The 26,383-nt window shown below is 41.9% G+C and overlaps 1 protein-coding gene across 2 annotated transcripts in view; it reads right to left on the bottom strand.

The window, feature by feature from the left end:
* col7a1 (collagen, type VII, alpha 1) overlaps positions 1-24,669 on the bottom strand; it is a 66,340-nt gene extending 41,671 nt beyond the window's left edge. For both annotated transcript variants that reach the window (XM_084348775.1, XM_084348774.1), the window contains exons 1-30: positions 24,187-24,669; positions 16,870-16,942; positions 16,566-16,746; positions 16,305-16,461; positions 16,112-16,205; positions 15,224-15,382; positions 14,965-15,122; positions 13,944-14,073; positions 13,703-13,822; positions 11,712-11,867; positions 11,224-11,343; positions 10,962-11,111; positions 6,781-6,897; positions 6,371-6,517; positions 6,097-6,222; positions 5,837-5,983; positions 5,275-5,397; positions 4,711-4,977; positions 4,016-4,159; positions 3,791-3,922; positions 3,451-3,597; positions 3,043-3,180; positions 2,795-2,944; positions 2,573-2,709; positions 1,346-1,472; positions 1,047-1,190; positions 660-829; positions 345-377; positions 163-189; positions 26-70 (exon numbers count right to left, since the gene is read on the bottom strand). In XM_084348775.1, the coding sequence (XP_084204901.1) occupies positions 26-70; positions 163-189; positions 345-377; positions 660-829; positions 1,047-1,190; positions 1,346-1,472; positions 2,573-2,709; positions 2,795-2,944; positions 3,043-3,180; positions 3,451-3,597; positions 3,791-3,922; positions 4,016-4,159; positions 4,711-4,977; positions 5,275-5,397; positions 5,837-5,983; positions 6,097-6,222; positions 6,371-6,517; positions 6,781-6,897; positions 10,962-11,111; positions 11,224-11,343; positions 11,712-11,867; positions 13,703-13,822; positions 13,944-14,073; positions 14,965-15,122; positions 15,224-15,382; positions 16,112-16,205; positions 16,305-16,461; positions 16,566-16,746; positions 16,870-16,933 (3,810 nt within the window). In that variant the 5' untranslated portion in view covers positions 16,934-16,942; positions 24,187-24,669. The remainder of the gene's footprint in view (positions 1-25; positions 71-162; positions 190-344; positions 378-659; positions 830-1,046; positions 1,191-1,345; positions 1,473-2,572; positions 2,710-2,794; positions 2,945-3,042; positions 3,181-3,450; positions 3,598-3,790; positions 3,923-4,015; positions 4,160-4,710; positions 4,978-5,274; positions 5,398-5,836; positions 5,984-6,096; positions 6,223-6,370; positions 6,518-6,780; positions 6,898-10,961; positions 11,112-11,223; positions 11,344-11,711; positions 11,868-13,702; positions 13,823-13,943; positions 14,074-14,964; positions 15,123-15,223; positions 15,383-16,111; positions 16,206-16,304; positions 16,462-16,565; positions 16,747-16,869; positions 16,943-24,186) is intronic.
* Between the last annotated feature and the right edge of the window lie 1,714 nt (positions 24,670-26,383).

Here is a 26,383-nt window from a genome sequence, read left to right as displayed (position 1 = left end):
TGTTCAGAGTGAATGAATAACTCACAGGGTCTCCCTTACGTCCATCTGTACCATCTCTGCCTCTCTCACCCTGTGGAGTCAAACAAAAAATGACACCATAACAGCTGAAAACTTAAAATACCAGAGAAGTGGTAAAAAATTCAGCAACTTTCTGCACTGTACCCTTTCTCCACGATCACCCTTCTCGCCCTGAAAGAAATGGAAAACAGGAGTAATTCAGGAGGGAGGCGAATGCAGGGAAGAGGAGAGAAAAACCTAAAGGGTGTGTCTGTCAGTCACCAAATCTGCAGTATGTTCATCAAAGCTGGGGCACAGTCTTTAATACACTTAAGAGGATGACTCACCTGTGGGCATATAGTACAACCTGGCCCTGGAGGCTAAACAAAACAAGGACAGAGGAAGAGATGAGAGAGATGGTTGTGTCTTATATCCTCCCTTATTACTTTAATTCTCTTTTATTTAAATAAAAGGTCACAAAATACCATAAACATGTGTCAGAATCTACATCCACATGTTGCATTTGTTTGTCAAATAGCTGAACTAGGAGGCACAGGATTATATTAACACAGGAAAGGGAAAATATGTTGTTTTGGTCGGGTCATTAGTGCGCAGTTGCATTCAACATCACGACTATAAACCAAATGTGGTTTTCTTCATACCTCTGGTATTCTGGCAAGACCACAGAGCATGTCTGCCAGATCAGTATGAAGAGTGCCCAACTGTGCTGCATCACGGCCATACAGGATGTTCTGGATGCTGCCATCCGTCACCACCCGGCGCAGCTCCTCAGTATCTGCCTGCTCCATACCCACTGCTAACACTGTCACACCTGGCAAACATACAACGGACTGGTTTCAACGGGGCAGATTTTAAGAGTTGTATGTGTAGTATATGACATTCTTGTGGATTCAGTATTAGACACCAGTACAAATGTTTGTATACATTCCTGTTGCTGAAAGCTTGAAATTTTTCAGATGCAGCCAACTGTAGTGATCTAATAGGTGCAGGAAGTTTGTTTAATTTAACACATGACTGCTCCCACATACCTGTAGCCCTGAGTCTGCTGGCTGCAAGTGTAAGGTTGTCAGCTGATCTTTTGTCTGCGATGATGACAACAGCACCAGGGACCCTCGGCCTCCGGCCAGCTGCAGGGCTCAGAAGATACTGTGTGGTGAATGTCGCCGCCTCACCTGCAGAGGGAGACAGACAATATCACTGCCCACACACACACACACACATACCGTAGAGCGGTTGCAGAGATGAAGCTCAGTTCAGTAAGTACAGAACAACAGGAAAGACATCAGTCTATCAGTCTATCAGAGAGGAGGGAGAAAGAAACACTGACCAATGTTATTCCCTGGGCTTTCATCAAAGGGGGTGGACTGGATCTCTTGCAGAAGTGTGTCAGACCGGGCGTGGCGATTAAGCAGGAACCATATTTTGGGTCTGTAACCGTACACGACAACTCCCACCTGAAACAGGCAGAAAATAATCAAAAAGATTGGCGGTCCACAGATAAAATCCTCTAAATGCACAATGCAGCTAAATTTCAGATGGAGGACCAATTTTTACAAAGTGTTTTTCGAAATCAGTTGTACAGATTTCGTGGCTGAAAGTATTCAACTAAACTGTCCTGATGCAGCCAACTGTAGTGATCTAATAGGTGCAGGAAGTTAATTTCATTCGACAGATGACTGCTCCATTTGGTTTCTAGACCGAGTATAAACCTGCTGTGACGACACCCATTGGTTTGTGAGCTACCGTTTTTAAACCTCAATTTCAGCAGCACAGCTGTCACCATGTTTTGTTTTTGGAGCCGCAAGTGACCATATGTGGAGGAGAGGGTGGAGCTAAGGAGGTCACTAACTGGATCTGACTGAGAACCAGTGGACACGCTGGTGTCATTAGGAAACTGTTAACTGAGGTGATAAATCAAGTGAGAAGTGGGATCATTTTTCTCATAAGCTTACATACAATCAGGCTTCTTTCTGAAATCATTGGATGCGCCCCCTGCTGGCCATTAGAAGGAATGCAGGATTAAGGCAATTTTACATTGGCTTCCCTTTCAGACTGAGAAGCCTCATTCATATTTTATAATCTTAGTATTTTCGGGTTTTATTTTGTAGTTTATATCCTCATGTCTCATGTTTCCCTTTCACTTCCTCTCTTTTGCCGTCCTTTGTCTGTGTGCACCCTCCCTGTGTATTGAGACCTGCGTTTTTCCCTTAGTCTCTCTCAGTTTGTCTGCTTCCTCACGTCATTCCTGCATCCTCTGTTTTGTTCCTGGTATCTCTGTGTTGCTCCTCGTGTTTTCAGCCCTTGTGTTCCTCAAGCTTCAGGTTTGTACGTCTCATGGTTTTTGCATTTGTCTTTTATTCCTTATTTTGGATTTGCCCCAGTCTGTCTTTGTCAGTTTTGTTGCTTGCACTTTGGATTTATATGGATTACAGCATAATTTATTAACAGTAGCCTTTTGTTCTGTCACTTGCCTGCTCCTAAGTGTTTGTCATTTTGGTCCCATTTTTCCCAAACATAACCCAGTAAGTGTTTTTACTGAAGGTAAGGCATTTACCTGTGAGTCTCGGGGTCCGATAGTGTTGAGCGACCCTGCTGCACTTGTAAGGAGTTCACGCAGAGGTCTTGCGAGGCTAATCCGATCAGTAGATGCCGGTACCAAAAATACCACATCCAGACGCCCGCCCGCACACACTGTAAACATATAAGCAGGCAGGAATAAGTCACATATCATAAAGGTACTGCAAGTATATGAATAAAGCAGGTGTTCATGTGTTACCAGTGCGTTCATCTACAGAGCTCTCTCTCCCGACTCCACTTGTGAAGGTGGGCTGCACGGTAAAGCGATATCGACGGCCCAAACGCAGCCCGGTCACCTGGTAAGAGCTGGACGCAGCGGGGAGCGTGACAGACAAGCCTCGACCAACATCTGAGAAATGTGAATAGAGAAAACGGTTGGACTGTAGAGCAGGCATAGAAGAGTCTCAGAGAAATATAAATTATAACATGTATCATAATATGTTTCACCTGACTCGTCTCTCCAGCGTAGAATATATCCTGTGGCACCTGGTAGTGGATTCCAGCCAAGCCGCACAGAACTCTGGGTAATTTCCGCCACTTGTAAAGTTGTGGCAGGTACTGACGGAGCGGGGGTGAAGGCCCCAGCTGTATACAGAGACATTTCATCCAATACATTTGTCAAAATATAATATTTAGTATACGGTGCAAAATTAAATTATTGCACACAACACTGACAGTTTAAGGTTTTAAAAAGTGACTAAATAATGGCATGTGACATGAGACCACATATTACTGAGGTCTACAATGTAATATCTTATATTTCACTCTACTTAGCATTTGAGAACAACATTTTATTGAGAATTTACACAAGCAAATCTCACTTTCGAGGTTTATTTAAACAAAGACTAGACTCACGTGTAGTGACTCTGACAGACACAGGGGTTCCCTCTCTGTTCTGAACTAAAGCCATGACCTGCACCTCGTACTGGGCTCCGGGGTCCAACCGGTCTAAATCCACTGCTGTCACATCTCCCCCCACCACCTGACTCCTCTCTTCACCACCTACAGCAGCAAAAAGTCGCAACGATGAGTAACACAGACCGGCCGCCATAAAACATCCATCAGAAGAAAACAACTTATTTCTTATTAAAGTCTAACTTAAACATGGCATGCATATTTTAAAGGCAACTTCATGCTTTGAAAGAAACACTGATTATGTGAGATGAGTGAAAGTACAAATGGACCAAAAACAAACCGTCTGTTCTCCTCCAGGACACACGATAAGCTGTCGCTCCCTGCACACCAACCCAAGTGACTCGGACGACCTCTCCACGGGTCTCCTGGACTTGCAGTGACGTCACAGGCCCGACCACAGTCGTATCCGACTCTGAAGGTCAAGACAGTCACACGTAGCCAGGTTTCTCCCTAAAGACACTCTGTACAACAACGATAATGTGTATTGACAAATTCAGTTTGTTACCTGTTCTGATTACCAGGGTGGCAGGACTTCCCTCTCGAGAGCCACTCAGCGAGGAAACTAACACAGTGTAAACTGAATCTGACTGCAGTCCATCGATGGTGAAGGAAGAGACGTCGGCAGGCACGTTACGAGTTGTTTCAACTCCTGCACCAAGAAAAACATGAATGAAACGTAGACATTTGTTTCCTTTTCCAACTATAGATACAAGAGGAAAGAGGGTGCTGTGTTTGGATATACTGTATATACTGAGTGTTAATTCTAATCAGAGTCAATTCAGTTAATTTTTTCAGATTGGATTTGTCTGTTCCATTTTTTTTTTATTGTTTAAAATTAGTTTTTATTGGTTTTTATTGGTTAAGTATTGGTTATATTATTTTTCAGGAATAAGACATGAAGTTCAAAATAGGTATTACAATACAAACACAACATTTTGTGATGGCAGTTGACCCACAGTCACTGAGACATCCCAGTCTCAATAAATATATGCACCATGACTCCTCAAGATTAAAACTAAAGACATTTCCTACATATTTTCATTCTATTTTTGTTATTTTTGTTAGAACACAATATTTTTTCAGTTAGTTTTAGTTTTAGTCTATTTTTTATTTTATTTCAATAAACTAAATGTTTTTTCACACCAAATTTTCATTTTCGCTTGAATTGACTATAAAGCTTTGATTCTAATCACTGCTTACCGTCATCACGACGCCAAATGACCTTATAGCTAGTTGCCCTGGTGGAAGGTGACCACGCAATGCGTATCCTCTGAGATGTGACGTCAATGATGCGAAGGCCAGACACTGATCCACCATGGGGATTAGTACGAGAAGACAGCGTGACCACCTCTCCGACGCGCTGATCAACCACAGCTGCAACACCAATTACCAGCGCCTCATCTGGTCGCAGGTTGTCTATGGTGTAGGCCGTGGCCTCGGCTCCGAGAAGACGGGACTGCTCCGCACCTGCGAGGCAGAACATAAGAAAATGTAAAGTCATGCAGATAAAAAAACTGACTACAAGCCAAAACACAGAGAGGAGTGAAGATATGAAACTTCAAAGTCTGCTGCCACTGTTTTTTTAAAGGACAATTGTACAAGAGACAAATACACTTTTACCCACTTTACTTATACACATTCCATTAACACAACAGCAGGAAGCAAAAAATTATATTATCTGCCTCCTTGAGGCCCAATTACTGCATGTCAAAGATGGATGCATTAATGCGTGATTAGAAAGGATAAACTAGACATAACACTTACTGCTGCCTTGTCTCCAGGTCACCCTGTACCCTGTTGCTCCACTTACAGCCGTCCAGGCAATGCGAATCCTCCGACTGTTTGCGTTTGTCACTCTGAGGTTAGTCACTCTGCCAGCACCTTGCTCTGAAATAATGTATACATCTATATTTCACTTGAAGAGCAACAACAGGGACAAAATGGTTCTTCGATAAGGCTTTGGGCGTTCAAAGATACTGTATTCACAAATAGTTCGACACATAGTGTATGTTGGGTAATCTGGTAACGCTAATACTGTGTATATACACAAGTGCTAACGGCAGTCAGGGTTCCCACTCCTTCTTAAACATCAAGTTCAAGAATTTTTCAAGGACTTTCCAGGTCCAAATACTTCAAATTCAAGGACCCAACACAGCATAGTTTGAGACACGGATCAAGGTGAATTACTGTTACACCACTGAAAATGTTCATAAAAAAGACCGATAAAAAAGACCAAACAGATTGAGCAAGGAAGCAATTAAACACAAGCAGGAGTCGAGAATATAAAGACATGATGACAGGAACACATCGTCACTGCTCCGCCCACCTGGTTTGATGGAGACAGTAACTGGGTCTCCTTCATTTGTCCCCACCAGTGCTGTGACACTGACACCATAAGACACTCCCACTGTCAGGTCTCTGAGGTCAAGGGTCGTCTGGTTTCCAGGGATACTCCGGATTTCCTGTGTTCCCCCTGACATGACATAAAACACACAGACACACCGTTTTCACAAGTTTTCATTCATAATTGGGCACGAAATACATCAAAATGAATAATAGAGTAACAAATGAAATCAGTCAGTGTACCTTGTGTGTTCTGGATTATGATGCGGTACTGCGTAGCCCCGGCTACACCCGTCCAGCCGAGTCTGACAGTGCTGCCCAGAGACTCCACGACTCTCAGGTTGGACACTCTCCCCACTGGCTGTTCCTCTGCACTCATGAAAAATGTATCGAAGCACATAGAAACTTTCAAGCATATATTTGTACAAACACATTCAGAACTGGTTGGAATTTAACCCCGGCACTTTTATGAGCCATAAGTCAAACCAAACTCAGAGTTTAGTGCCCCCTTACTGACCTCTGGATGCGGTGGAAACAGGTGTGGCCTCCTCACGACCATCGTACAGGGTGAACAGGGTGATGATATATTCTGTGTTGGGCTGAAGGCCTGTAAGCTCGTAGCTGCTGGTGTCTCTAGGAAAGGACAGTCTCTGGACGCGGCCACCTGGAGACAGAATAACGGCCCAAGATCAGTGCATCTATACCTACTATATGTACTTTACCTTCAGCTTAAGTATTACTTCCTACTACTTACAACTTAAAAGTGGAGGCAACATGTCAGCTAAATTATGTATAATTATAATAATGGCATAATAAGAACTTGTCCATCTTCTTCCTTAAAACTGCAGAATGTTTTAACTTGAGTACAAAAAGAGTACAAAATTGATAAGTGAATGTTTAAGCGTGCATGTGACATTAAAATCTGACCTTCCCCCTCGCTCCACTGCAGGCGGTACCCTCGAGAGGACTGAATGATTCTCCAGGTGAGGCGAATAGAGGAGGGGCCGCTGGTAGATGCTCTGAGGACCTGCTGCTCCTGACGCTCTGAGGGAAACACACATTAACTAACATGTCATTTGTCATAGGTAAAGCTCTATGCCCATCAATCTATCAATGAAAAATCTTGGCGGGTGGGTTCACATTTCTTCAAGTCTGTCGTGAAAACAATACTGAAATGTCTATTTGTACACTGAGTGGTTTACTGGTTGCTGTGAACAGTGATGGAGACAAAATCCACAGTACATGTTTTATTTAAGCACACTGAGTCTACGCCGTCGTATGCAAAGTGCTATATTAATAAACTTGGCAAAAAATTCAGCTGAGTCTGATATGAGGCTTAATTAGTCAAACCAAGTGGGTATATTTCAAAGTTCAAGTCTTTTAGCATAGAATGACCTCTTTGTGCTCCATGGAAGAGGGATGATAACACAAAGAAGCTCATGAATTTGAAAGATACCGACTTTATTTGACCAATTCAAACTGCTGAAACAACAAACACCAGTCTGTAGATACAGAAACACCAGTCTGAAACCAGTATTAATACACACAATGACAGTATCAGCAGCAACAAGTAATCAAAGGAATGCAATGACCATTAACTCAATAACTTTCAATACACGTACAGAATGGGCCAAAGAATATTGAATTAAGATAGATATTATTTCTATCAATCGATTAGTGGATTGAAAGAAACGTGATAGCCAACTACTTTGATAATCGATTAATCGTTTCAGTAATTTTTGAAGCAATAATGTCAAACATTTGCTGGTTTCAGCTTCTTAAATAAAAGGATTTGCTGACCTTTTATCGTCTTTGGGTTTCGGACTGGTGGTTGGACAAAATTAGCTATTTGAAGTCGTCACTTTGGGACGTGGTAAAAGATGTGATGAGTATTTTTTATATCTTTTATATTTCATAGACTAAATGATAAATCAATGTTGGAGGTTTTCCAGCTTCTTTAGCTTTAGCCTACATAGTCCACACTTAACTTAATCACCATATTCATACACAGACACACACACAAAACAGCGTCCATGGTAGCAGTTGCTAAAAATTTTAGATTTCATTTGATGCTTAGAAAATGCTACTGCATAAATAAATGCTCTGAGTGCCATTATGTACAGGGTGTATGAGGTGTGTCGAGAAGCATAATGAGAGTTGAGGTTTGTATCTCGGTACAATACAACAGAGATCAACACCGTTCCCACACCTTCTTAAACAGCCAGTTCAAAAGCTTCAAGGACTTTCAAGGGCCAATTTCCTCAAATTCAAGGAGCCAAAGCGGCATAGTTTGAGACACAGATCAAGATAAATCACTGTTTAACACTGAGAATTTTTATAATGAGAAGTAGACGGCTTTACAGCAGCTCACAAACAACAATTATAAAGAGAAAGAGGCTGTGACAGGCAGTGATGGCAGAAAACTGCAGGAGAGACACATGCAGACACCAAAACGTAGCCTATTTACTAATGTTGAAAAAAAAAATGTATATAAGAACTTATATGAACTAATTATATTAAGAGCCTCTTGGATGAGAGGTGAAACATCTTCAAGAAACTCAAGCAAGTCCAGCTGCTTTCGTATACCACTTACATATATTTCCCTCGTGATCTCTTTTTCTTGTGCTTGTCAATGCACAAACCATCAACTGAGTGAACGCTGTGTTCATGTGTATGTGCATGTGATTGATTACATGTGATAACAAATAGAGATGACACCATCAGGTTAAAAGCGGCTGTGGGGGCTGACAGTCTACAGCTCTCAGGGGCTGTAGCCACTCTGTGTTGTTTTCTCTTTGATTGACCCATTTCATTTAGCATTTTTAACACTGACCTGCAGTGTTGGGGTCAAGACCACCAAAACTAAAACCAGTTTATGATCCATGACCAAGACCAAGTGTATCAAGAAGACTTGGAGGGCTTGAGGCCAAGTCACGACCGAGACAAAGGAAAGGCAAACCGAGTCATGTCAAAGACCGGGCCAGTGAAACACTTACAGTAAGATCTGGAACAAGCAAACCATAGGCACTCCTCAAACTGATCTGAAAAGATCCACATCCAGACACCAACAGACAACAAATGAAGATTCCTCTTCAGTCACCTCTTTTATTGCCATATATAAATATATACTGTATATATATGTGTATGTATGGGTGTACCTTGAAAAATGTCTTGATAAAATAATCACCAGGAATTGCAGAGGAATTTTCTGTGGGGATTTCCCTTCGTAAAATACAAACACTTTCGTTCCAGACAACTCAGAACACATAAACTTCCAACCTCCTACTAGAAAAGTACAATAGTACAACACTGGAATTCCTACTTGTAAACTCAGGCAAATTGATCTACCCCGGCTTCATGAGGGAGCAGTTGTCTGTCTGAGGGCCTTGTGGCCATGGATCGACAAGATTTCCCAGCGTTGATGGCTCCCCAATGTTGCTTTCCTCACCTGGATCCTCAGTGCCCAGCCATACCTATCTTAATGTGTATGTTTGTGGCTGTGTGTGCATGCCTAAGTGAGTGAGTGGGTGCATGTACTTGTGTGTATGTGTGTGCTTGCGTGTGTGTGTGTGTCGGGGGTGGGGGGTTGGTGGGGGGGATGGGGGGGGTCGGGTCTTTTAACTTGTACAGCACTTTGTGTTGCATTTTTAATGTATGAAAGGTGCTATATAAATAAATAAAGTTTAAAGTTTTGATGTCACACAACAGTGGCAGCACCCATGTTGAGGGAGTAGGATGAGTTTGTAGACTACAACAGGCTAGGAATAGAATATTTGGATACATTTTAAAGTGCCGTCTGTTTCCTCATGTGTCGTTTCCCTCCTCTATTTACTGTTCTTGAAATAAAATCCAAAATCCTCATTGTCTTCAAGCAAAGCACTAGTAAAAATGCGCTAGAGTCAAGACATACAGTAGACCTTAGAAAAAATGATCCTGGGACCAGTCTGAAGAACAAGGTAAATCTCAAGTACTACAACACTACAGGCCTGACACTCTCTAAACACTTTCTCTACATGTATACTACTGTTTATGGCCACAGGTCTTGATGGTGGTGAACATAAACCCACAAGAAAGTGTCCATGGAGAGCACACATGTCAAAGAAAGAAGTCTGAAGACCAGTGAGTATTACACACCCACTGATGCCCCTGTTAGGTCTGACAGTCAGACTATACACAAACTAACTGAACATTTACCAGATTGCATTATATTGCTTGATTTAATGTCGTGCAAAGCTATTAAAGTGGTTGGTAATGAGGAAGAAGATAAACCAAAATCCTTTTTAAAAAATGCAACTTTACATGTCATGCAGTCTTTGAAATATTGTTCAAAACTTAATTTCTGGCATCCTACATGTTAGAAAGTTTAATGGAATCGATGAATATTAATAATCACATACTTGTAAATTAATATGATGTCTTCATTCAATCTTGTCCTCACTAAAAGCCCCAAAAAGTCGACTTTTTTCCTTCTGAGACGGAACAGTCGACTCATGTCAACCACAGACACAACAAACAGTTGTTTCTCTGCCAGTTTAAACAGGAACAAACAAGACAGAAACAAGCTGAGTTGAAGTCTAAGGTACTGTGGTGTACAGTACGTAGACAACTATAAATATCTCATTTCTTTGATAGCAGAAAGAGGCCACACAGAGGTTTGCAGTTCTCCAGTTTTCCGTGCCAGCTCTCTGGTCGATGCAGTGACTCAGCCTTCATTCAAATAACACTGGTCCGACTGAAGCGACACCATATGGGCATTTCTCACGAGAGACAGATGGCGTGTGTGCATAATGAGTGTGTAGGTGTGCGAGAAATGTTCCTCAAACTGAACTAAACACTAACATGTGTAGGTTTACAGAAGAGAGACAAACAACGGGCCAGATTATTGGCTGTCTTCTCCGTCTCTGCTTCCTGTCCATGAAGGCAACCACTTATTCACAAAGCTAGTGTGTACGACTATTACAAATCTGAGAAGCAATTGACACAACAATGGAATGTAATTTAGTGTATTGTGGCAAATAACTGTTTTGGTGACTGTGTGTGTAACTGTGAGAGAAGCATCCACAGCGCACAGAGAGTGATATTCTGATGAACTGTGTAACCACACCTACCTATTTTGAACCTGGCCGTCGCTACAGGGCCCTCAGTGTTGCCTTCATACAGCGGGATGATAGTGACGATGTACTCGGTGTCGGGCTGCAGGCTGGACAAAGTGTGAAACTCGCTGTCACCGGCAACCTCCACAGTCTCAACATTTCGACCTTTGTGAACAGAAAAAAACAAAATATAATTATGTGTACACAAATTAGTTTGAAAAAAAACCTTTTCTGGTAGATATGCAAGACGATGTTTGATTGTCAGCTTTGTCCTGACCTGTAAATGGTCCCCACACCAGACGGTAGGCCCGCGCACCGCTGACAACTCGCCACCGCACGCGCACGCTGCCCTCTGACTCCGTCTCCACTGCTAACTGCTGCACCGCCTCAAGGCGCACTGACACATGCAAAAATATGAACACAGACACACACTTCATAAACCACAACAAACACCATATGTTTAAATCAATAGGTACCTACGCTATAAAGTGTGCTTACAGGTCTTGGTGAGTTCTACTGCATATGTGATAAAAGTAGTATAAGGCCTTTCGTGTCTCCAGAGGAAGCTGCATGTATCTGACAAATTGCCTCCAGTGATGTCACTCAGTGGCTACAATGCTAAGGATTGTGGGAAATTATTGTTGGTATCATGAAAACCTTTAAATAGATAGTATCACTGTATTGTATTACTGTTCATAAAATGTATCTTACACATAATACAACATAACAGTACATTATTATTAAATGGCCACAGGGTGGACTCACATGTTCTGGCATTGAGGATGGATGGGGATGCAGAGTTTCGGGGGAACAGGGGGTAGAGGCTGACGACGTACTCTGTGTCGGGCTGAAGAGACTCCAGGAGGACGGATGTGGAGTCCGCAGACAGAGACTGCTCCAACAGCTGAGCGGCTGGCTGACCTGCTCATCCAATCACAGAACAGACAGGACACAGAATTGGAGTCCAATTATTGCACTATCATCAGACAAATTAACCGACTACAAGCTGCACAAATATGTGTCCTCACCTCATTAAGTTGACCTCATTCTCACCTCAGAGTATGAAGCTTAAATATGGCAACAAGCCCGCTGAAGAGAAATATTGTTTGGAGTTGGTGCAAAATTTCTGTGTTGTGTGTACATCCTGTATAGGCTCGCATGCACACTTGCTAGAACCGGCAGCAGCAGGAACAGGTAGAAACATCACACCTTTCATTACAGGATACACGCTGACCTCATTTCACACACACATGCCAGCCTAACTAGTCAGAAGAGGAGCTCCGTGTGAGACTGGCACTCCTGCCACATGTGTGGAGGGAGAAACTGTTTATATCAGCCCTCAGGGGCCACTCTCCTGAATCATGTTATAAGAACCCAGACATCTCGACACTGTTATGATCCGCGCCACACCTTGTCTCTATAAATGCAAGTACAGAATTACTGCCGATCCATGACATAAGTAAAGGTTTTCACTGTCTGTTAAATTTCAAGACTGGTGGTGATAAAATGTATTTGATATTTAGGTAATGATTGAGCAATAAAAGTCCTTACTGACAGCCAGCGCCTGAGGGAGGTAAGGTGTTAAAAGAAGCTCCTGTTCCTAACACTGAGCCTTGACAGCTGTATATACTCGGCATGTTTCCAACTTGCTACCACAAACAAGTTAACTGTTATTGACAAGTGTAGCTTATTTTACTCCTTCGTTTTTCTGGAATCCTTCAACCCGCCAAGGTTAGATTAGATTATTCTGTCGCAACTGACAACAAAGACCAAGTAAATGGTACTTTCTTCCTCCACCAGTCACTAACTATCATGCCCTTTGAACTAAATGCCATCCATATTACTCTGGCTGAGTCATACAAATACTTTGGAATTTGTCTTGACGGCAGACGTTTCATTCAGACTCATTTTCAACATCTGGCTCAGAAGTTAAAAGTCAAACGAGGCTTCTTGCAAACATTAAAACGCATGTGAGTTTTCCTCCAACCGTAAAACTATTGTGCAGTCAACCTTCATGTCTATGAAAATATACTCTATTGTCCTGCTGCGAGTGCATTACACTTTATCACAAATGACAAATTTCCTGCTCATTTCTTTTCAGATTTGAAAGCTTAATTATCTGATGCTTTCCATGATTCCTATCATTGATTTTATTAATTCTTTGTTGTTGTTTTTTTACTTGCTGATTGTAAAAAGGATTGTAATCTCAATGAGACCACCTGATTAAATGAAGATTAAAAAGGTGCAATATGTAAGGATTGGCCTCTTGTCTAATTTATACTCCAACAAATAGGGGCAGCATCTCACCAGAGAAACTGCTACATCCATTCATCCAACTACATCGACTGTAGCCACTGTTAATTTGTTAGCTCAGTTAGCCTTGCAGCTAGTGGAATTACCAGGGGAGTGTTGGTGTCTACGCTGCTAGCACAGTAGCTTTGGACTGCTTGGAGAAAGAGGATTTCAGGCCCGGATCTAGCTCGTTAGCATACTAGCTTCAATACACATCTGTGCAACACAGTACAAAGACGTCCTTGACTTAACATCAAAATTGGTTTTTCTTCACACTGTATTGATATGTTTAAAATTCAAATTCTGACATATTGCACCTTTAAATAAATGTTTAAAAGAGGAGGCGTTGCTAATAAACTGTAAGTGTTAAAAAAAACACTGATGCAACAGTCAGGCAGGGAGAAAGACAAAGACAGATAGAGACAAACAGGAAATATAAACAAAGGTCTGTGTGTATGCCTGACCTCTAGGTCCATAGGTGATTTTGTAGCCCTGGACAGGAGATGAAGGCTGATCCCAGCCCACAGAGAGAGAGAAGAAGCCTGCCTGGATCAGACGTAGACTGGAGACCCCTGGCAAAGACCCTGTATGAGGAGAACAAAACATTGAAAACATTGCTGGCGTATGTCTAATGTGAGAGAGACTGCCTGACATTTTGGCAGATTTCCCTCTGCTGACATCTGCGTCCATCACTTTTTCACTCACTGGTCCGTTGCTTGGCAGAAACAGACTCTCCCACACTGTTGGGGTATTGGGCGATGATAGTCACCAGGTAGTCGGTTCCTGATCTCAGCTCTCGTGCTGTAAAGGTCCTCTGACTAGCAGAGACAGTCTCCTGCAGGGGAGTCAAAGAGGTCATCTTTGTGAAGCCGAAGACAAGTTTTTGCAAAGTGACTGACAGATAGATAATGAAACATGGCATTCTTCTGTCCTCATCATGTCTCTTAGGTACGGAGAAGGGAATTTTAGTCTTTGCTCTGCCAAACTTTAATCTCTACAGCACCTACGTGAGGAAGATTCACTCATTAGACAGGTTTATACACAGCCTGAAGGCACATGTTTCTCTCGCTATGCACGATTGACTTTGGCTCCTTAAACTCCATTTACTACTTCAATCTAGGTCACACCAGGGCTCACCTTCATGTGTCAGAAACAGTGCTGGTGGCAATGTGTTACTTAGTACTCAGATTACTTTTGTAACAAGTAACATAACAAATTAGTTCTCCAATTCAAGTAACCAGTTACTTCAGTGGATTTTCAAATAAGCAGTGTGCTACTTTTAAAATATTACAGTATTTCTCTGTTCTTTTTTTGGCCATTAATTGCTAGCGGACCATTAATCATAAGGATCATGTGTGATGAAACATGAGGCCTTGTAGGCTCGACGATTCCATGTTTCATTGTCTTCATAGAGGCTAGTGTAGGCTGTGCATTTATGCCTCTACCCAGTTGGCTGTCAGATCATTAACAGCCAACACTGGCTACACTGACTAGATATGAAAGGTACAGAACAAGCTCGAACATATCTCTCTGCTGAAACTAAATCGCAAAGGGCTTTTCATTTTTGTTAACACATAAGGTACACACAGGTATTTATTCAAATCAAATCACTGAAAAGCTGCTGACGCTTAAATAAAACAACATATAACAAGTTGTTTTTTAAAGGCAGAACTCTTGTAATGTAACAGGTTACTCATCAGAAAAATTCTCCAACATCTGGACTCACCTGACGCAGTTCTGCTGTGATAGGTTGACCCAGGCCGGAGAGTGGCACATATTGGACCACGTAACCACTCACGGGGCCGCCTGCTTGACTCCAGCGAAACCTGAGAGAATCAGACGTCTGGCCTGTGAACTGAATGTTGGTCGGACCAGAAAATGCCTCTGAGAGGAGGGAAGACGGATAAAATGAAATGCAGGGTTGCACTCTGACAAAGTCATAATGTCTGTGTGTATTTTAGCACACTGGTGATATTCCCACATACCATCGCTCGCATAAACTCCTCCTGCCTTTGAACACACTCGGGGGCTCACAAGAGGAAGAAGTGTGTTCAACAGTTTGAAGTCCCCAACGAAGGAGGTGAAGTCGCTGCTGGGCTGCGAGGATATCTGAGCCAATTCATTTCTGTCTGCACTCTTTACACCTGACAAACACAGAAAAATTAATCACAGTGGCTCATAATCATGTCAAAAACACTTGGACTGTACCCCTAATCTAATTGTTTTTTTATTCAAAGCTTTTATTGAGGTTTTTGAATGAAGCTTCATAAGTCTGACATCATATTTTATTCACCCTAAAAAAAAAATCCTCAAACAAAATTATCAATTTGAGGAAAGCAATTAATCGGATTAAATGAGTTAATCTCTCTTATTAAATCAGCTTTCTTTAATGAATATAACAACCAAACAGTGACATCCTGATGGAGTGCCAAGTGAACTCAGATCTATAATCCACAGATAAAAATCTTATCTTGTACGCTTTAAATAATTTACAATAATAGTGTTATAGTTGAAAGTGATTATTTGTCATTGTAATAATAAAAATGGTGCTATTAGATCGCTGCTAGACGGCCCCATTAATACAGGTGTGTGCCTCCCTTAGTGATTGTCATGCGGGAGAGCAAAACGTTTTCTACCGCAGTGAAAATGTTTGTTTGAAACTCTAAATGCCAACAAATATGTTTTGAAGCAGCATATTTCGGTAGATCAAATACTGGGTTTAAACAAGATAAACAGACATGCCAAAAAAAGCTGTGCTACATTTAAATGTCAGCTTTATTGAATGAGACTTCAAAGCTTCAAACTATTCAGTACAGCCCTTATAAAATCAAAACTATTCTGAGGAACATCACAAATGACGGTGAGACACCTACCGACGGCAAAAATATGCACTCCTTGACTGCGCAGCTTCTGTGCTGGGTCCTGCACGCTGTCCTGTGACTTCCCGTCCGTGATCAGGATGGTGATCTGACAGTTAAGGGGGTCGAATTAGAAAAAACAAGAAGTTCTGTCTTAATTATGCAGTTTTATGATAATAAAACATAACAGAATGGCTGCTCCTCAGACCTTTGGGACGTCCCGACTGGACGCAGGGTTGAAGAAGTTATCGGCAACAAACTTGAGACCAGCACCAGTGCGTGTGTTTCCACCCTTATAGTTGAGATTCTGCACAGCGTTGACCAGCTCAGTGCCGTTCAGGTAGGTAGTAAATGTAAATTCAACTCTGGAAGGAGAGAATGAGCATTAATACATAATTCTGCACCTGCAGTTAGATACTTTGTCATTGCCTGCGCAGGTAATGAGGTAAATATTACTCCTGTCAGTCACCTGGAGGTGTCACTGTACTGTATGGCACCAAACCGTATCCCTGACTCACTGACAGAGCTGGCAAATGGCTTGATGATCCCAGCCATGAAGCCCTTCACCTGCAGGAAGTTAGGTCGGCCAATGCTGGAAGACCCATCGACCAGAAATACAATATCTGCTGCTTGCACATTATTACACCTGCCTGCAAATACAAGATGGAGAACACAAGTGAGCACATAAAAACTTTCTGCACACAAACTGACACATGAGGAGAACTGTTGGGGGTGACGTTGCAGATGGGAGGAGAATTGTGAGTTATTTATACCCTGAGCTTCAGCCTGTTTCAGGGAGGACAGGAGGACAGTCACAGTAAGAACCCAGCTCCTCATCTTCACAACCTGGGCACACAGAGGACAAATACATCTTTTCATGACATCAGAAAATTTGAATGGTGCACTGCTTTAAAATGTCCTGTTAATAGAAAAATATTTCCATTTACTGGTACATAAAAACATTTCCAGTATGCATGCAAGCAGAGTTTAAATTGCCTTGTTGTTTGTTATAACTACTACCAGCTCCTCCTCATTTCCTCATGTCCCCTGGTCATATTAGTCTCTGAGTTGTAACCATCCCGTTAGAGGAATCGCTGCCGTCCCTCAGCTACTTTCTATTCATACCCATCGAATTTCCTGTTTGTGCCTGATCTTGTCACTTTCCTGTTCAGCTGTGTCCCATTAGTCGTTTGTTCCTCAGCATATGTTGATGGTAGTTCAGCCCTGTTATTTGTCAGATTGTCTTAGACTTGACTTGTGCATACCTGTTCCGACCCATCTAGCATCTTTGATATCCTGCCTGCCAAGCCTCAAGCCTTTGAACATGCTTTCTTCTTCTGTCTGTCTTACTACCGGGCGAAGTCTCTTTTATTATACCGGACTAATGGACTGTGCTGTAATATGTGCACAGATAACACTGACAAACAGTGTTATCCCCTGCCCACACATCTTACTTCAGTCCCATTTTTGCCTTTCCCAATATGAGATAGTTTTGTGATTTGAAATGTAAAAGCTGTAATGTAATGATGACGCCTTAAAGGTCCCATATTGTAGAAAATTAGATTTCTATTTCTTTTTTGATTATAAAGCAGATTTAGGTGATATATAAATACTGTAAAAGTATCAAAATGCTTTATCCGTGAAGCAATGCACAAAGCCCATATTCAGAAATTGTGCCTTTAAATAAACTGTCAGGACTCAGTATTACCGTCAACATGGCCGTGTTTGCAAAAACACCATCACCAGTGGAAATCGATGCATGCTCAGGCCTGTAATAGCTGACCAATCAGAGCAGACTGGGCTTTTGAGCAAGGGGCCTTAAAGAGACAGGCACTAAAATGGAGCATTCAGACAGAGGGTGAATAGAGGTGCTGTAGCAATGGACAGTATCAAAGCTTTAAAACCTACTCTAGTAGACACCCAAAATAAAAGTATGAATCTAATTAGCCTAATATGGGACCTTTAATATTACCATGGCTGATTATCTTAAAATTAAATATAGTCCTATAAACCCTGAAGCCAGGGAGAATATTAGATTAAACATGAACTAGTATCATGAAAACTCAATACTAACATATTGTCAGACTTATGTGCAACAACCTGTTCTCCCTGACCTGCAACCCTGAAATTGTTGATAAAATACAAACAAGTTATATGATGATTGCAGATTAAAAACAAGTCCACACTGTCTAACCTAGATAAATACTTTCATGCTCTCTGGCTTTCTACAAATACTTCACAATAATTATGTATGTGAGTAATGAGCAGGAGCTCAGACATCCGCAGACAACGCAACATCAGACGGCACATCTTACTTCTGGGTGACTGCTCCTCGATTCAGCTTAAATGCTTAATTTCATCACATCACAGACATTCACAATACAACAAAAACACTTTCCAAAACACCGGGTCCCCCTTTTTACAGTTTCTGAGCTCATTCCTGTTTACCTATGACCCTCCTGACACATAATAATGTGTTTAAAACACACAGGGCAATGCCATGAATATCATCTGTTGTCTGTTTTACGGTGCATTACATGTAGTACTTGCTCTGTAAACTTTCTTGCTTTTCATTGTAATTCTGATGTTGCTCTTTGTGATTGCACTGCCTTCTAAAAACAAAATCCTGAATATGTAATAACTCAAGGTTTATGCACAAAGCAATTATGAACTCTTTTTTTTCATATAGTTTTGGACATCTCTCCCCACATGTCCCATCAGAACATCCTGTTTCGACTAGAATTAAGGGGAATTACAATGAAAACAATCTATCAAAATACAGCTTCCTCATGGCTTATACTTAATACTCAAGCTTACACTTTTACTCTTTTACCGAAGACTTAAGTATAATCTTTTGCACTTTAAATTAGTGAAATGTCTAAAATTAGCTCTCAATAATTGTGGTCCAGGTGTTAAACCAAAGATGGAAGCCTTTCTCTGTGACATTACTGCAAGCTGTGGCAAAACCAGGAAAAGACTGACAATAGGTGAATGGGATGAGAAGAATATAATGACCTCCACTGTGATCTGACAAAACTGAAATTATAAGACACTGTAATCTGCAAATAGCAGACTTAAGTATGTTGAAGATAAACCACTTATAATGCCAGTCCTAACATGTATTAAATGAAGCTGAAAAGGAGCCAGATGCAATTATCACCCATGACCGATGTGACATCTACACTACAAAGGGCTGCACGTGTTGGCAGATAACATTCCACTAGTGTTACTTGTTACTGTCAGTTCAAAAATGTCAGCTTCTGATTATAAAAAGCTACAATTTCTTTTCATTTCTAATTAAACTGGTCACATGGCTCATGATTTTCGAGGGAACTAAATCTGCAGTCGCGTTCACCAACTGCTTAGAAAAATACTTCACAACATTCCAAGACTCTGTTTCTGTTTATAATCTGCTGATTATTTTCACAATTGCTCTCTGTCCTCATTAAAGCAGATAAACTCAGGTCATTTCCATTCAGATGTGTCTCTTTTCAATAGGGAAGACGATCATACGCAGGATGCCCCATAAAACCTTTTAACTTCTATACCGTTATCAACTCCAACTCACAATGTGTGTCTGTCTTTGGTTACTATGTGTCTGGAATGCATCTTATGGACAATACAGTTTGTAACATTTTGAAAACGTGCAACAGATCTTTAAGACTTAGAGAATGCAGGACTTGATTGATTTGTGGCCTGTGTCACCTTTATATATAAGTGTCACCGGCCACTGCTCACAAGCAATAAACAAAACTATCACTTTCAGCTTCAAACTTCAGTGACAGCCTACATCTGGTGAGAGAAACCCATCTCTTCATGACAACCTCTACTCACATGCACCTTTTTTACAGAGGTGATGCACGACACGGTGGCTACTGCAAATAGCTGACAGATGTTGAGCCAAGGAACGAAAACCTCTGATCTACTCTGGAGAGCAATGATAGCAAAAGTAAACACTGTCAGCGGGCAAAACCCATGAGAAACCAGTTAGGCTGATTAAATCAAATGTATACGGGAGAGCAGTGGGGACACCAGCAGACAGAAGTGATTTTCTCAGTCTCTATGATAATGCAAAGAACATCAGCATCATCTGGATTTTGGACGTTTTCATTGCGAGGAATTCTGGTGGAACACTAACCCGAACCAGACCGACTGTCAGAACTAGACCACATGAAAGACAGATGTAGTTGATACATGCTGACAGGCTTGATAACATCCATAGCTGACAGAAAGCTACACTGGAGGGCAGCCACTTTATTGTGGTTCCCAGTGTACGAAACCCAGTGCACATTTAATGTCTATTACAATAGCTAATGCATCCTCAACACTGAGTAGCCATCCTCAAAATAATGAGGATGTGTTGTCCTTTGAAAGAATAGTTGTTGACATGTTTGGAAACACTATTTCACTGTCTTGGTAAGAGGTGGATGAGAGGATTGATACCACTCTCATATGTGTCTCGTAAAAATAAGGTAACAGCCACCAGTCTGTAAGCTTAGCTTAGCATAAAAACTGGAAACAAGCAGAAACAGTTTTTGACAGATTCTGTGTCATGGTTACATAATCCGCCTACCAGCAGCTCTAAAGCTCACTAATTAAAGCTTTCTATATTTCTCATTTGTTGATTTCGGACAGAAACTACAGTGTGACTACAACCAGCCAACAAACTGTTTGGCACATAAGCCACAACTTGTCACTTACACTTTGATGTTTGTATGGATTATACAAACAAGGTATGACATGAGAGCTTTAGAGGTTTTGTTAGTTTTGGACAGAGCCAAGCTAGCTTTTACCTCTTTCTCCAGTAAAAGCTAAACTAAACTAACTCTCAGCTCTTCTGACTGTGGCTGTATATTCACCTACAAACACAGAAGCCATCTACTCGGCTCCATCATTCTACTGATTTGTAGTGCTGATCTGCTGGTCAGTGAGGTTATGTGAAGTCTGGAAATAGAGATAAGAGTAAATAAAAGGTGCAATATGTAAGAATTGGTATCGTGTCGAATTCATGCTTAAGTTTAGAGTGTTATAATCTAAACTTTAAATACTGCAATCTCTGCGATTTCCTGAAAAGTAGATTGTGGACACAAAACCATCAGATTGCCCACCCCTAATTATAGTACTCAAAGTTTTAGGAGGACTACAGTTGATTAATACTAATAATACTTAAATACTATAAAGTACACAAAGAGCAGCAATACTGAAAATAGACACAGGAATCCGTTGGCCTTACCCTTTTTTAATTGGTTCAAGAAAGAAAACTTTCAGGCATTGCCGGAACCATAAGCTCATAATTACCCATAAATGTTTGTTCCCTCTGTAAGATGCAGAGCCCACAAACCCACCAGTTTCAGAGTTTTTGTCACAAACATGCAGCACACACAACGCTTAATATGTTCAAAGTCTACTGCCCCTTTCCCTTTTCAAGATTCAAAGCTCTTATTTTAAGACTTTTACACCTATAAAGTGAAATTATGTACAATTAGCTCCTGACAAGCCACGTCAGCTTCCCCCTCTTTCATGTTATTTCTCTGTTTCCTGAATGGAAACTAATGGAATAATGTTTACTTCTGGTCTCATTCTGTGAGCCAGGTGTTGAGACCACAGTCCATACCCACAGCCTATTCTGAGCAGCTACATGTTGGCTAAGTTAACAGATCATAATTGAAAGGCATTAATGTTTCGAGGGCCATTAAAAACACCAGCTGACGACACAGAAGAAAAGTGGCAGCGAACGTTAAAAAAAAAAAGCCAGGTTTCTTGTTCTTTCCTCCTCTTCCTGCCACTCCTACAACACACCCTGCTCTATTTTCAGGTCCTGTCCTGATCTGTGTGTACATACAAACCTGCTGGTATATATTTTCAAATAATTATTGAAATAACTCGCTGGATGGATCACATGCCAGCTGTGGGAGTAGCCCACTTCCTCCGATGAACTCCTTTTTTATAACAGGCTACGTGAAGATACTCATCAAGCCTTTATTAAGTACATTCCTCGGGTGGCCTCAACACCTGGAATTTTAAAAGGATGAAGTAACTTATGGGTATGGCCACACCCACTATAGGCCACCTGGGAATTAAAGAAAGCACGTGGGTTCAAAGGTCAATGGCACAGTAGCAAAGTGCTGCAAAGAGCCATCCTCAACAGGAATTAAGTGAGGACTAAGTGTAGAATAACAACCCGTGTGCCACAGCACTGACAGATGAAGAAAAGGACTTTTCAGGGACAGGAAGAAAAGGAGATTAGGACTCATCCAAGAGCTACTGGTGGGAGCCTTACAGAGGCCGGGCTGTGCTCTGTGAAAGCTCAGCTCAGGCAGGATCACAGGGTTGTGGTTTAGTAAAGATGCCATTCTCCCAGGGGGGCGGCGGGCCACCGGCCACTGCAATGTGACAGAGTGCAGGATTGTGTAAGCTCCCTCAGCACAACATCAGTCCCGGGACGGAGAGTGACACGAGTGGACAAGGGGATGGAGGGGTCACACGAGGGCGGGGTGTCACAGTAAATTACCAAAGTCTCCTGCAAATGTGCTTGCACACCAGGATTTTGTGTCCTTGGTAGTCACAAGCAGCTGGTAGCAAGAACAGGAGAGCCCTCCCTCTGAGGCTGTCTGGGGAGACAGATCACCTTTGACCTCTAGGTCAAGTACAGCTTCTCTCACTTCAACCAATAATGGATTACTGTATCAGTCTGTTTCTACGTCCAAACTAAACAGAATTACTAAAAACCACAGCTTTTGAAAAATCTTGTGTGACCTCCTGTTGGAACAAGTCTGAAGAGAATCACTGATATTATCCTCCCTTAGTATTTCACAAGCTTTGAATTACTAGTAACAAAAGCCAGATGGACGACATCAGGGAAATGACTGCATTCATCAATGGGTCGTCCTTCTCATTCAAAGACATGAATGAGCAGACACAAAGGAGTCAATACCTCTGGTTAATAGCTAGTTTAATCCAACATAAACACAGTCAAGAGCCATGAAAGCTCTTAATAATCAAAACACACACACATTCACTAAGAATAAAAGTTCTGGCTGCAGAGGTATTTGTGCAAAAATGCCCCTTTGTTCATAAAAATGTTTAAAGTACCAGTCTTAGAGTGTGATGTTCCTATCCTAAACCTCAAGTTAGAACAACAGACAATGTTTCCTAACCAAAAAAACATCAAACACACAAAGTAACCAGCACCAGTCCTAGATGACACACTTGGGATGAGTCCAGAGCAATCCAGTACCAGATTGGCGAGCCAAAAAAACGTAGCCAAGTAGCCTGCAAACAATGCAGCGAATGAAAGCGTGAGTGGGCGAAGGTGAGGCAGAGAGGAAGAGTCTAATCAGTCCGGGCATTATTTATAGTCCATGTTTAAAAAAGGGGATTTATTTGATGTTGCGTGAGCCAAACCACAGCAAAGACATGGATGCCCTCCTGAGTGGAACAGAAAATTGAAACCAATCAAGACACAAAGGCGGAGGAGGAAGCGGAGGAGTGAGGATGTCTTCCTCTGTGCAGCATCGTGGACCGTCGCAGTGCCCTCTCACTAAATGAGTTCAGCCGAGGTCAACACGGTGGTAAGCTCCACCGTGCCACTGTCATGAAAACTAATGCAGGCAGACTGTTTCTAATAGAGGAATAGAGGAGTATAGAGGAATATAATGACAGTGTTTGTCAGAGTTATGCACTATTTAATTCAAATATGCACTGAAATATTATGTTATTTTAGTCTAATCCCTGATGCTGCAAACATTATCTATTTTGATTACAATTACATTTCAGAACGGGTAAACATAAGTGATGAAGGCTCTGCTTGGTCTTGTTCAAAGTCAAGGTTTTGCTGCAGGGAAAGCATTAGGCCAAGGAGTGGTGCACTGGCTACAGTTCAGATAAGTGATCTACACATTATGGAGGACAGGAGTTATCTCTTACTAGCATGAACTTGAAGAGTAATTCACTGCTGACATGTATGATATTGCACGCATGACGACATGCAAAACTGTGCAGCCCCTGAATGCATCTTCATTACACCATGCACATTGGACAACAAGGGGCCCGCCGCTGAACCCCATCTCCCCGCCTCTGCCTCATCTTACCGGGGGATCTCTGCTCGGTGCACCCGGCCACAGCCTGCTGCTCCCCACCTTTCCACCTGTGGCATATCCAGAAGCCCTGGCTCTCCGTGCAGCGTGTGGACACACAGCAATAGTCCCCGGCCACCGATGTCCACTGTCGCAGCTTTAAAAAAAAAAGTGCTCAACGCAAACTTCCACGATCATCCACTGCAGCTCAAGAAGTGAAGTCCTGTCGGTGCATCCCTGCAGGACTCTGTCAAAACTGTGGGCGCTGTTTGCGGTTCCCGAGGCTGCGTTGTTCAGTGTAGGCTGAGCACAAGCAGCAGGCAGAACAGTCCAGACTTGTTCGGATGCCTGAAGGGGAGTCCTGAGCTCTCACTGTTCTGGTTTTTTTTCTTCCTCCAACCTCATTCTCGTCGCTTCTCGTCCCTCCCATGCTCCTGCCTGCAAGCTTCCCTGTGTAACCATGTGCAGCTGAAACATTGGCCTAATAATTCCGCTACTTTTCCAGGTAAGACAGGGCACTCAGGGTCACACCTTGTCAGATTTCCTTTATTTATGTTATCCCACGTGGCCTGTAGACGTTTGAAGCAAGAACATTCAGGTTTATAATTATAAAAAAAAAAGGTTCTGTGCATTTCTAACATACATGTATCAGTTCTTTGTTTTGTTTTTATGTTTTCAAGTTTAAATCTAAGTCCTTGCTCAGTTCTTACAGTGAAATGCTATCTTTCCATAATTTTGAAATTGACAGCACTTAATCTACCCTACAAGCAATTGTGGTGAAACACTGACAGACATTTAATTTATGTTTTTTAAAGTAATTCATTAATTAATTATCATGCTCTGCTAGCCTAACGATCAGACTGAACCTGCAAACACGCTAACGTTGGCAACGCCGTGCCAACTGCTAACCTGCACTAGACTGTAAGTTAGCTCAAAACTGTTGAATAATTTTCATTTGTTTTTATTTTAGTTTTGGATCAGTTAACTTAATTTTCCTCCTTAATAATTTAGTTTGGTGTGTGGCTGCACATTACATATTTGTCAAAAGTGTGACATACCTGTCGTAGACGGACTGAACCACAGCAGAGCCTCAGAGTCTATTTCTTGTACCCTCTGGAGTGAGACTGTCACAAGTAAGGCTAGCTTTTTGATAGTTAATTAAAGGGGACAAGTCAGGAATTACTGAGGATGGTATTGATCCAAGAGGGCACTTTCACTGTGTTTTTTTCAAACACGGGGACACTGGCGGGGGCACTGGCCACCCCATGAGTCCACCAGTGCAACAACATGAACTTTAATCTCTTTGATGGTCTCCTGACTTTTCATCTAGCGCCACCATCAGGTCAAAATTTCATTTTGTCCAATTGGCTACTTTGGTTTGTTGCTAAATACCAGCCAAACTAATACGATTCCAACCAGACTCAGCTGTACTTTGTGTTAAGAGCTAAATAGGCTATCAATTGTTAGCATGCTAACACACAACACGAAGATGGTGGATCTGTTGGCGTGGCTGTAGGCAGTTTTCAGGCTGTGAGAATCGTTTCTTCATGATGTACATAAAGTTGTTCATATGAAAGTGGAATAGAGTCAGTCAGCAGACACTCCTTGATTCTGCCATCTTCTTGCCAAGATCTGCCAGCCTACCAGCCTCTCCGAGTCCAACCTGTATAATTCACATCAACACAAATTAAACACCTCACGATGCTTTACAGACGAGCTCCCCACTGCTCCCTCTAATTAGTGTGCTGTTTACTGTTACCATAGCAATACCTGCACAACCCTGCTCCACTCACAATAATGGTACCTTACAGCGACCATATCCTTATTATATCATTCTTATTGTGTTCAGGTGAACCTCTGCTTCTCATCAGACAGTGCTGAATGTACAGAGCAGAAGACTGGTGTTCTAGTCTTCAGTGTGTTGTACTTTATATTGTGTGAATTATCGTCTCTCACTAGACTTATCAGTCTTTGTGGGCTTTGTTTCGTGTGAGGTCCTGTTGTGTGTGTTCTCAGGTTGTTTTGTACAAGTGGTTATGATTTTGATTGAGCTCTGGCTTAGATTTCGATACAGAGTGTTTATGGAGCTCCTTCAGGCCCATCTATCGTTAGAGATTAAGTTACTGTGTCACAACTTTCTCACGAAATGATTCATTGACACAAGACTTTTGTAAATCAAACCGCTGAAATACCATGCACAACTTTTATTGAT

The sequence above is a fragment of the Pagrus pagrus genome (genome assembly GCF_965226575.1).
Source record: "Pagrus pagrus genome assembly, chromosome: 3".
NCBI lineage: Eukaryota > Metazoa > Chordata > Actinopteri > Spariformes > Sparidae > Pagrus > Pagrus pagrus.
This window is presented reverse-complemented; position numbering and strand designations above follow the sequence as displayed.